The sequence below is a fragment of the Ipomoea nil genome, unplaced genomic scaffold, assembly GCF_001879475.1.
Source record: "Ipomoea nil cultivar Tokyo-kokei standard unplaced genomic scaffold, Asagao_1.1 scaffold0298, whole genome shotgun sequence".
Lineage (NCBI taxonomy): Eukaryota > Viridiplantae > Streptophyta > Magnoliopsida > Solanales > Convolvulaceae > Ipomoea > Ipomoea nil.
Genome location: NW_017616726.1, coordinates 1636357 through 1649893, shown reverse-complemented (window position 1 = coordinate 1649893; position 13537 = coordinate 1636357). Strand labels below are relative to the sequence as shown.

The 13537-nt window shown below is 30.1% G+C and overlaps 1 protein-coding gene across 1 annotated transcript; it reads left to right on the top strand.

The window, feature by feature from the left end:
- Positions 1 to 12328: 12328 nt before the first annotated feature.
- LOC109157507 lies at positions 12329 to 12724 on the top strand. Its single transcript, XM_019305381.1, has one exon. It carries the CDS (start codon positions 12329 to 12331, stop codon positions 12722 to 12724), a length of 396 nt encoding a protein of 131 aa, XP_019160926.1.
- Positions 12725 to 13537: the final 813 nt, after the last annotated feature.

The following is a 13537-nucleotide window of genomic DNA, read 5'->3' as shown; positions in this document are numbered from 1 at the left end:
CCATCAAGGACGCGCAAACCTCCCCAATCGGTCGAGATGACGACGCCATACCACTAGCACTCCACACATAAAAGAAAACAGGGAATAAACAGATCAAATGTAGAGACTAAACACACCACCACTGCTGGAAATTATGGAATTTCTGACCACCTGAAAGTGATCTTATATCAAGTCGAAAGCAAAAAGTGGTCAGAAATAGCAACAAAGGTTTTTCTGGATACCAAAAGTGATCGGAATAAGGCTTTCGACTTGATTTAAGGGGGGTGTATTCAGTCATGACTTTCATAGAGTTTTAAAGACTTTTACGAACTTTAAAAGTTTAGGGGTATTCAATTCAAACTTTTAGAGAGTCTTTAAAAGTCAAGCGGTATTCAATCAAGATTTTTAAAAAAGTCTTTAAAAGTCGTGTGGTATTCGATTAAGACTTTTAGAGAGTCTTTAAAAGTCACGTGATATTCTAAAAGTTATGAACTTTTGTAGACTTTTAATTTTAAGACTTTTGTAGACTTTTTCTTCTCAAATATAAATAGTTGAAATCCAACCATCAACCCCCAGATTTCAAAATTTTCTTTCTAACAACTTTGAATGTTTTCTCTCTCTATTTAAACTCTTTTTTTCTCCCAATTTAAACTTTATAAACTTATCTAAATTTAATAAAATTATTTTTTTCTTCATTATCCTATATTTTCCTCATACATAAACTATACCAATTTTTCCCTCTCCCCTAAACTTTATAATCTTCCTCTAAAAATTTGAAATAATATTATTTTTACTTCATTATTGCTTGTTTATATTGATTTTTATTTTTTCTATAAATTTTTTTATCCCTAACTTTCTCTAATTCTCCTTAAATACATGAATAAAGCAAAATTTTCATCATCAAATTTTAGCATATGTTTAATAATATTCATACAAATACTTATATATTTTAATTTTTATTCTTTTTATGTTTATATACGTATAATATATATATATATATATATATATATATATATATATATATATATATATATATATATATTGCTAGGCATCACGCAAAGAACTATTATTTGCAATAGCAATTTGAGACTGCGAACAACAATAAGATGTTACTGTTTGCAACCCCAAATTGTTGTTGCGAATAGTACTTCGCTATTCGTAGTAACTTGTTGTAATATATATATATATATATATATATATATATATATATATATATATATATATATATATATATATATATATATATATATATATATATATATATATATATATATTATAAATATTAGATTTTTATTTTTTATTTAATGCAACTTGTGATTATATTTTTAAATATTTTATTTGATCAATTCTTTTATTATAAATTTTATTATTCAATATTGTTATGAATTTCTAATGAAATAATTTTTTTTTTTGATGTTTATTAATAATATATATAAGTAATTAGCATATAAGTCTCAACATACTATGGATAAAAATAATAATGTTGAGAATGTTGATGTGGGTGAAGAACTATATAATAAGAAAATTTTATGATATATTATAAATGGTTTGTAAGAAAATTATAAATGATAAGAATCAAAATCATTGAGAGTTTGTAAGGATGTATTCAATTTAGAATTTCAATGACTTTTGTAGACTTTTTAAAATAAAAAGTTGATAAAAGTTTATGAATATTTTTTATATAAACTTTTATAGAGTCTTATAAAGTTTTAAAAAGTTTTGAACGACTCTATGAAAGTCAATCAAAATTTATTAAAGTCTATCATTTTAAAAGTCTTTAAAACTCTACAAAAGTCATGATTGAATACACCCCCCTAAGATCATTTTCAGGTGATCGGAAATTCTATAATTTCTAGCAGTGTACAGGAACGAGAAGAAGACATGAGATCATCTTTAAACCCCTTCCACACCTAAAACCGCATCTCGGCAGCCCCAGCAACCGCCGTAGAACCGCCGCACCCCACCACCACGTTCGCCCCACGATTAGATTTGAGAGGGAGATTTTAGAGGGAAATTTTTTTTAACCAAACATGAAAATCCTAGCTATTTAATTTATATTTATAATAGTTGTACTAAAAAAAAAACTCTATTTTTTTTTTTTTAATGCTACTAGCTCTATTACATTATAGTATGTGTTCATATACTTTGTCAACCTATGAAACACAAAGATTCACTAACGCCGTGGAGTCTCGAACTCACAACCTTCCCAATGAAAGTCCAACCCGGGTACCATTAGACCAAAAGAAACACATTCTAGAATTTTTTGACAAAATTACAAATAGTTTATGTGAAATTTTACGCATTATATCACTATTACAAAAAGTTATACATGTTTAACTATTTACATGATTTAGGAAAAATTATGAATATATGTCATCACTTTATGCGTTTTAAATAATGCATTTTTAAATATAGTATCAATATCATACAACTTTTCATAATATATATTTGAAAAATTAAACACACTTCTATTATTATTTTTACACAGAGCATGTGTGAAATTATTATTATTATTATTCTTCGAAAGGTTGAGCCCCAACCCTAAGGGTCCCCACACCCCAACAGAGCATTTGGGAGGATGTAAATCATGGTGACTTATAACTGAACATAAACCATAGAGGCTATTGCGACTTATAACTGAACATAAACCATAGAGGCTATTGCGACTGGTGAGACTCAATCCCTGGTCATTCTTTCAAAGTTTTACTTATATGACCAGTTGAGCTACCCATGCGGGCTTCTTCTTCTTCTTCTTCTTCTTCTTCTTCTTCTTCTTCTCTATAATAGCTCGCAAACTATGTAAACACATTATGTGACAAGCTCAAACAAAGAGAGCGTTGGCAAAATTCGAACGTGTGACCTTCAAATATGATAATTGTACTCTACTCACTTGATAAATTGTCATCCCCTTTTGACGCACTATGTAAGACATTATTATATTATTGTGTGGAGCTTTACTAAGAGCATCCCGTTTATGATTTCTTTTAATGAAATTTTCAGCTTCTTCCCCCAAAAGGTTGAATCCCCGACTTCAAGGGACCCACACCCTTACCTGAATGAACATTTGGAAAGATATAAATCACAGTAATTCAATAGCTCAACAAACATGATTTTTTTCAGCCATTTAGCATAGTTGGAGGAGAGAGAGAGAGAGGAGATGAGAGAGAAGGAAAAAAAAAAATTACAAATGTGGATTTTTTGTGGATTCCATAAATTATAAAAATGAAGGATATTCTCGCCTAGTGCATGTTTGGCGCAATTTTATTTTCATTTGTAAAAATATCGCGTGCGTAAATTATTGTTTTCTTTTTAAAATTTTCCTTGACAATTTTATTTTCATTCATTTTTTCTCTTTTTTATTTTTTTTATTTTTTTTCCTTTTTCTCTCTACCTTCCATTCATATGTGGCACTACAAAAAGCATAAAAAACCACAAGTATTATTGATGACTTAATACATAAAGAATCAACTAAACCAAATTTTGTTTAAAAAAAAAAAAACTAAAACAAATTTTCAGTTTGGATCGCATGCTTTTGATCGTACGACATGTATGGTTGATAAAGAACATGAGTGACAGTGAGCAATACTGAGGCGGGCTGGCTTATTAACTATGCCTTGTGCGCAGGGACGGAGCTAGAAATTCGGTTGAGGGTGGCGAAGAAGTAGGGAAGGATTCAAAATTTTTTTAAACCCTATCCTTTATCATAACTCAACATGGGAATGAGTAAAAAAAAACCGTTGAAGCCAACTATAAAAAAAATATGTCAATGCCAAGATTCAAAACCCTATCCTTTATCATAACTCAACATGTGCTCAACCAACTCATCTAAATAAACTATTGTTAATATTTAATAGCTTTATTTTACTAATACTAACACATATATTATATATACATTTATACATACAAAAATTATATATGGAATGGGTTGGGGTGAGGGGGGAAGCTGACCCCCTGTCCCGCTTGGCTCCGTCCCTACTTGTGCGGTTGTGAAGAGATCACTTTACACTTGTCAATAAAACAATAAAAAAAGTTTTTATAACCAATTTTTTATTTTTATTTTTAAATCACATGTCATTACCCATGTGTTCCATCTAACTTTTTCTTTAGCTTGCTCCAATGACCAAATACTCCTCCCACCTTCCTCCGCACGAACCCTTGCATTCCCAACAAACCCCCCTCCCCTTTTTTTTTGTTTTTTTTTTTTTTTTTTCTATTCCTTTTCTTCTTCTTAATTGGAAAATAAAAACATAAAGAGAAAAATGCACAAAATGTCATAATGTACTTTAATTTTTGTACATTATGACTTTTTGTGCATTTTTCCTTTTATATTTTATTTTTTCTATTTTTAAATTTTAATAATTCTACTTAGTTTTGTCCTTACATTAAAAATAGGAAAAATCTAAAAACATAATGAGTCTCAATCAAATTTATATCCATCATGTCCATGTTTTTAATGCTAAATCATTTTGTACTGCTTGTAGAATTGTACTATATAATTTTTTGGACAAAAATACCCATACCGTTATAACTTCCGTTATTGTTACCATGCACATGCATATACCATATATTTTCTTATATTCATTAATGATAATAATATTTGTAGACATTATAGATTGAATTATTATAATAAACTAGATGGTATAACTAGTTGATAACATTAGCTAATTGTAGAAATGTGTTTGGTAAATTAGTTGTTAGCTGATAACTGTTTGGTATAATTTTTTTTTTTAAAAAAGCTAATTGAAAAAGTTGCTCAACTTAAATTTTAACATTTTAGAGTTACAAAAAACTAATTAACCAAACATTTATATTATTTTTTTAACCAAGTCAAACAATTAATAGTGGTCAAATAAGTTAAAATTAACTAATAAGTTAACTATTTTACCAAACAGGTCAATATGTTGAATAGGAAAATAGTTATTTTCAATGAGGGAGTCTATTAAACTGATTGTGTCATTAGTTACCACATTTGAATTTTAGAAATGAGTTATTTTACTTGATAAAAAGAATGAATAAGGTTCAAATTGGCCACTGAACGTAACTTGAAAATGTAATTAGGTCACTGAACAAAAAAAAAATACAATTAGGCCAATAAACACTCCAAATGTATGCAATTTCACCGGATAGCAGCTTACCATCTATGTTATCTGCTTAGGTGGAAGGTGAGTTGACATTTTAAACAATTTTTAATAATAAACTTAAAAAATAAAACAAAATAACGTCGGGGTGACCACCGGCCACTCCCTTACCCCCTTCCCCCTTTGACTCCGGCGGAGACAAAGGAGGGGGTGGCGTGAGACAAATGAACTGTCTCACGCCACCTCCCTTCCTTACTCTCCGCCGGAGACGATGGAGGAGGGGGGAAGGGGGTGGCCGGCGACCATCACAGTGTTGCTTTTTTTAGTTTATTATTAAAAATTATTTTAAAATGTCAACTCACCATAGGCACCCTGATAAAATGATTGGTAACCTGATATCATGCAAAATTGCATACATTTGAGGTGTTCAATGGCTAATTGAACTTTTATTTTCTGTTCATTGGCCTAATTGCACTTTCCTGTTACGTTCAGTGGCCAATTTAAACCTTATTCCTAAAAAGATTAATTCTTTTTAGAGAAGGAGCAGTGGGACTAACGTATTTAAATTTATAGGGTTGGTCTCCTGTGAAACCATCTCATGTATCTTAAGCGTTACATGCATGCATAGGAGCGGTGGGACTAATTTATTTAATCCAATAAAAATGGATTATAAGAAAATTACAAATATAATCAATACTTTATATCATAAATGTAGTAGTTTATAGCAAAGAATTGTTGATAAAGTAAGAACATAGGAGAATTACAAATATAATTAATACTTTAAACTTTAAATATAATACTTTATAGCAAAAGATGTAATATTTTAGATGAAAACTATAATAGACAATTTGTAAGAAATAAAGTGTCATTAATAGTAGAATTGCATATGTAATAAATACTCTAACCCTTGTATACAATACTTTATTACATAAATTAATACTTTAATTTATAAAAAAATTTAAATAGTCAATTTGCATGAAATAATATTACTAAGTCCATATATCATAAGATCCAAATTTTCCTAACTCAACCTGTCTCACAAGAGAATTTTCCATATATATGAGATATCTTCCCGTGAGATTGTGAGACACAACATGAATGTACGCAGTCTACTAGAGAGCTGAGTGTGTGCAATTTGCCAGACATGAGTGCACACAATCTAGTGTGTGTGCATTTCTATAGTAGATTGTGGATGTGTTTGGTTGACAAGTTTAGCTCTAAGGAATGTGTATCAAAGTGATTGGTATTATTTGGTTGATAGGTTTTTAGAACACTACTATGGGTTTCAAATACCACCTTAATTGAAAAATCCATACCCAAATAAAACAAGGTTATCATCCCCCTTAATTCCCTTATTCTTTCTCGTCCACTTTGATTTGCGCTTTTAGATTTTTTTTTTGTTTTTTTTTTTTTTGTTCATATTAGTGTTTTGGATGTCTTTATATTAGAATCAATTGTCTTGATTTTGTGTTCTTGTATTTTTAAAATCTTTATTCCCATTATAGGATCATACATAATGAAACAACATCATTGATAATCATTCCATTCCACCCTACTACCAAACATGCAAAATACATTCACTAAAACCCATTACCATTGCCAAGTATTTGATACACATTTCGATTACAATCCACATGTGTGAACCAAATACACCCTGTGTTTATTCATGTTGTGTCTCACAGTGCCATAAGAAGATTCTGTCTCACTAGAACATTTACCTATATATATATATATATATATATATATATATATATATATATAGAGAGAGAGAGAGAGAGAGAGAGAGGGGATCATATAAGAACAAGTTTTCAGGAGAAAACTAAGAACCAATCACAACCTTACATCTGGAAAAATTGGACGCAACCGATCAAATTTTAAAAAAAATGTAGTGACATTTTCGTAATTACTATCATATTTACTATGCAAATGTGAACACTAAAATATGCAATTTTTAGACTTTTCTAGGTTATCACATTTAGTATTAACATTTTGCATATTTATTATTAAAAGTTTGCACTTGCAAAAATGCGAAAGTGCATTACAATTAGGATTTCAATTTTAGAGTTTTTTTAACATTTTAGAGTTACAAAAATCTAATTAACCAAACATTTATATTAATTTTTTAACCAAGTCAAACAATTAATAGTGGTCAAATAAGTTAAAATTAACTAATAAGTTAACTATTTTACCAAACAGGTCAATATGTTGAATAGGAAAATAGTTATTTTCAATGAGGGAGTCTATTAAACTGATTGTGTCATTAGTTACCACATTTGAATTTTAGAAATGAGTTATTTTACTTGATAAAAAGAATGAATAAGGTTCAAATTGGCCACTGAACGTAACTTGAAAATGTAATTAGGTCACTGAACAAAAAAAAAAATACAATTAGGCCAATAAACACTCCAAATGTATGTAATTTCACCGGATAGCAGGTTACCATCTATGTTATCTGCTTAGGTGGAAGGTGAGTTGGCATTTTAAACAATTTTTAATAATAAACTTAAAAAATAAAATAAAATAACGTCGGGGTGACCGCCGGCCACTCCCTTACCCCCTTCCCCCTTCAACTCCGGCGGAGACAAAGGAGGGGGTGCCGTGAGACAAATGAACTGTCTCACGCCACCTCCCTTCCCCCCTTCCTTACTCTCCGCCGGAGACGATGGAGTAGTGGGGAAGGGGGTGGCCGGCGACCACCCCAGTGTTTTTTTTTTTAAGTTTATTATTAAAAATTATTTTAAAATGTCAACTCACCACAGGCACCCTGATAAAATGATTGGTAACCTGATATCATGCAAAATTGCGTACATTTGAAGTGTTCAATGGCTAATTGAACTTTTATTTTCTGTTCATTGGCCAAATTGCACTTTCATGTTACGTTCAGTGGCCAATTTAAACCTTATTCCAAAAAAGAATAATTCTTTTCAGAGAAGGAGCAGTGGGACTAACGTATTTAAATTTATAGGGTTGGTCTCCTGTGAAACCATCTCATGTATCTTAAGCGTTACATGCATGCATAGGAGCGGTGGGACTAACGTATTTAATCCAATAAAAATGGATTATAATAAAATTACAAATATAATCAATACTTTATATCATAAATGTAGTAGTTTATAGCAAAGAATTGTTGATAAAGTAAGAACATAGGAGAATTACAAATATAATTAATACTTTAAAATTTAAATATAATACTTTATAGCAAAAGATGTAATATTTTAGATGAAAACTATAATAGACAATTTGCAAGAAATAAAGTGTCATTACTAGTAGAATTGCATATGTAATAAATACTCTAACCCTTGTATATAATACTTTAACACATAAATTAATACTTTAATTTATAAAAAAATTGAAATAGTCAATTTGCATGAAATAATATTACTAAGTCCATATATCATAAGATCCAAATTTTCCTAACTCAACCTGTCTTACAAGAGAATTTTCCAAATATCTGAGATATCTTCCCGTGAGATTGTGAGACACAACATGAATGTACGCAGTCTACTAGAGAGATGAGTGTGTGCAATTTGCCATACATGAGTGCACACAATTTAGTGTGTGTGCATTTCTATAGTAGATTGTGGATGTGTTTGGTTGACAGGTTTAGCTCTAAGGAATGTGTATCAAAGTGATTGGTATTATTTGGTTGATAAGTTTTTAGAACACTACTATGGGTTTCAAATACCACCTTAATTGAAAAATCCATACCCAAATAAAATAAGGTTATCATCCCCCTTAATTCCAATATTCTTTCTCGTCCCCTTTGATTTGTGCTTTTAGATTTTTGTTTTTGTTTTGTTTTTTTTTTTTTTTGTTCATATTAGAGTTTTGGATGTCTTTATATTAGAATCAATTGTCTTGATTTTGTGTTCTTGTATTTTTAAAATCTTTATTCCCATTATAGGATCATACATAATGAAACAACATCATTGATAATCATTCCATTCCACCCTACTACCAAACATGCAAAATACATTCACTAAAACCCATTACCATTGCCAAGTATTTGATACACATTTCGATTACAATCCCCATGTGTGAACCAAATACACCCTGTGTTTATTCATGTTGTGTCTCACAGTGTCATAGGAAGATACCGTCTCACTAGAACATTACCTATATATATATATATATATATATATATATATATATATATATATATATATATATATATATATATATATATATATATATATATATATATATGATCATATAAGAACAAGTTTTTAGGAGAAAACTAAGAACCAATCACAACCTTACATCTGAAAAAATTGGACGCAACCATTTAAAAAAAGTGTAGTGACATTTTCGTAATTACTATTTAAATTTACTATGCAAATGTGAACACTAAAATATGCAATTTTTAGACTTTTCTAGGTTATCACATTTAGTGTTAACATTTTGCACATTTAGTGTTAACATTTTGCATATTTATTATCATTTTCGTAATTACTATCAAATTTACTATGCAAATGTGAACACTAAAATATGCAATTTTTAGACTTTTCTAGGTTATCACATTTAGTATTAACATTTTGCACATTTAGTGTTAACATTTTGCATATTTATAATTAAAAGTTCGCACTTGCAAAAATGCGAAAGTGCATTACAATTTTAGAGTTTTTTTTTTTTTTTTTAATATTACTGGCTCTATTACATTGTAGTATATGTTCATTTACTTTCTCAACCTACTAAAACACAAAGAACCAATAACGCCTCCACTAAGGCTCGAACTCACAATCTTCCAAATGAAAATCCAACTCAGGTACCATTAGATCACATAGTCTTAGTTCAATTTTATTTGGTCAATTTTAGAGTTTATGACTGAGTTTTTTTATTTTATTTGATCTAGTGGTTCACTTTTTATTGCTTAAGGTCTAACATTTATGGTTTAGATTTAAAATTTACCTTTTTATTTATTTATTGATTTTATAGAATTACCAGGGTTGCATATTTAGTTGTTAAAGATTACATATTGAAGTATTAATAAAGTTTGCATATTGGAATTGATGATAATTAAGAAAATGTCACCGCGTCTTTTTTTTTTTTTTTTTTTTTTTTTTTATATATACGTAAAATTTGATCAGATCCATTGAATATTTACAGATGTAATTTCTCTCCCACGTTCCTGTGCGGACGTGCTGTCATGCACTCATGCACCACCATGTATTTAGAAATGAACCAGGGTGGTGCATTTGTGCATTTCACCCTAATGCATTTCTGAACACGTGATGCATTTATGCATACCTCTTGGTGTATGACCGCACGTCCCAGGGTGTAGTATATTTTTGTGGTGCATTTGTACATTTCTGAACATGTTGTGATGTATTTATGCATAACTAATGGTGCATGACCGCATATCCACACAGGAAAATTTGTCTGCATATGATCCAGTATATATATATATATATATATATATATATATATATATATATATTGCACAACTATTTATATAATGGTTATGCATAAATAGTTGTGCAGTGTATCTCAATGATTATTCTAAAAGAAAGAAAGAAACAAAAAAGATAACATTTTGAAGGCGTTGGGCGTACATCCCAATTGCAAGGGGATGGAATTTGCGGTGGATCCAAGAAATTGATTTGGTTTAGGTGTATTAGATTTGAAGAAGGCATTGTTTATTTGGTCATATTCCATGGTGCCTTTTTTTTCCATTTCTAACCCATCATGATTGAGTTGGTTTTTAGTGGTAGCAATAAAATGCTATGTCTCGTTTATTTATATATAAATATATGATGAGATTTGAGAATGTGCATTTTTTATTTTAAAATATTTGATGAACTCTCATTTTATACTTTTAACTTTTACTTCTTCATATGTTCTTAATGTATGTAGATATTTTAATTTTCTGTGGACCAGCATGATGAAAATAACCAATCATTGTTTGTTACCTTAGGGATTAGAAACAGGGGAGTAAAATGTGAGAATATTTGGAAGAGTCTTAAATTTATAAGCTAATTGTCTCATCTAAAAGAGTTTCTACAATTTAACGAGGGAATTAATCGCTAAAAAAAATGTGGGAATATGCATATTGTAAAACACCTTTTCATTTATGGCTTTCCTCGTCCTCGTGCACCAACCAACTACGCAACTCAACCAGAATAGCCCAACAACCACAGCAATGCCCCTTCTCCCACCAACCCCCTTTGTGTGAGTGGTATGCATGTTTGCCCCATCATTTTGGAGGATTCCTTTCCAATGAATATGCGTCACAATATTTTAACAAATTAATATGGCAAAACTATTAATTAAGCCCCCACCCCACCCCACACCCTTGAATTTCTTTTCATGTTTTCTTAGAGTCAAAGTTTCATAATTATTTGGCCTGGTTTTGATTATTTAATTTTGTTCTTACATCGAAAAATACCCTTTCCAAGCTAGGATAAAGTTTCAGCAAAAAAAAAAAAAAAAAGTCATTAGAAAGACAAAACTGTCTAACATATGATAGTTTGGGGTACTAAATGACAAAATCGATTATCCGAGACTAAATTTGAAAATGCTACCAAAGACAATGGGCTTCTGCTGGAATTAAATTATTTAAAAATTTTGAAGAGACGAAAATACCTTATTCTAAAATGGGGTTTCCATGGAAAAGTAATCAGATGGACCAAATATGTCTAAAATATGATAGTCCGGATTGTTAAAGGACAAAAACGATAGTGTAGAACTAAATTTGAAATTGTCATCAAAGACAAGGAACCTCCCTTGAAATTAATTAATTAATTAATTAATTAATTATATATATATATATATATATATATATATATATATATATATATATATATATATATATATATATATATATATATAATTGATGACAAAATATGCATATTCTAATTAAGAGCATTTTTTGCTAAGAAAAATACTAGGCTCTGTTTGGCCGAGCTTATTTAGTAACTTATAGCTTATTTTAAGCTACTAATAAGCTAAGCTCTGTTTGGTAATGTTTCCAAAATAAGCTCCTAGCTTAAAATAAGAGCTTATTTGGAACGCTACCTTAGGTAGCGTTTCAAAATAAGCTCCTAGCTGTTAGTCCATATATTTATTATGTCTTTTATTATATGGTTTTATATATTGTTGTTGTAACTTAGTGAGAGATCTAGTCTTTAGCCTGATAGTTAGTTTTCTCTCTTAAGATTATATTTGTAATCTCTGTTCTGTTATTCAGTTGAGTTAATCGTTTCCACTCTCATCTGGTATCAGTTAGCCAATAGGAATCCTAGGATCCAATTCTCTCTCCTCCTCCTTCGACAATGTCGCAAAGCTCCGAGAGAACGATCACCACCACCTCCGTCTCCTCCCCAAATCCTCCGAATTCTTTACCGAGTGCACATCATTTTGTGTCACTCAAACTAACTCACCGCAATTATCTGTACTGGCGCACCCAAATCATCCTGTTTTTACGTGGACAACACCTACTTGGATTCATCGACGGTTCGCGCCCATGTCCGTCGTCGGTTCTGGAAGTTCCCGCCAGTGAGACTTCGGACGACGCTGCATCCGTGACGGCAAATCCAGCGTATGAGGCGTGGCTGGAGCAGGATGCCTCCATTCTCTCCCTTCTCATCTCCTCCATCTTTGATGAGGTGATGTATTTGACGCTCGGGCAGACCAGGTCTCGCGGAGTGTGGCTCGCGACGGAGACGTAGCTTCCTAACTTTTTTTCCATCTTTATCCTTATTATTTTAAAGAAATTACATAATTACCATTCCCAATTAAACCACTTTTCTCTCCTCCTTTATCCACAACTTCCACTGTAATTATTATTATTATTATTATTATTATTATTATTATTATTATTATTATTATTATTATTATTATTATTATTATTATTATTATTATTATTATTATTATTATTATTATTATTATTATTATTATTATTATTATTATTATTATTATTATTATTATTATTATTATGAGATTTGCAACAATATTGCTACTTCATTATGAGATACTAGATCATGATTATGCTAATAGTTTTATTTCAAAATGTTAATTTGTTTTTAAAGACAAAATGTTAAATTTTAATATGTAAACAAACTAATTTAAATTTTATGAAAATATCATTTTTAGTCTTTTTACATTTATCAGCTTATTAAAAAACTAATTTTACCAAATACTTTCAATCATAACAGCTAGCATAACAGCTCTTCAGTTTTCAGCTCCGAGCTTATAGCTTTTCAGCTTTCAACTCCTAGCTTATAGCTTTTTAGCTAGGTTTGCCAAACAGAGCCTACACATCTGCAGCTCCTAGCTTATAGCTTTTCAGCTAGATTTGCCAAACAGAGCCTACACATCTGCCTAAATAATGTTAGACTTTTGGCAAAATGTCATTGGTTTTAGAACCCATAGACCTAATTTTACAATTAAAATGGCAGTGCATATAACAAAATTCAAAATAAAATAAAACAATTGTACTGTAATTAATTAAAGCATCATTATTTATTGGAGCTTCCCATTGA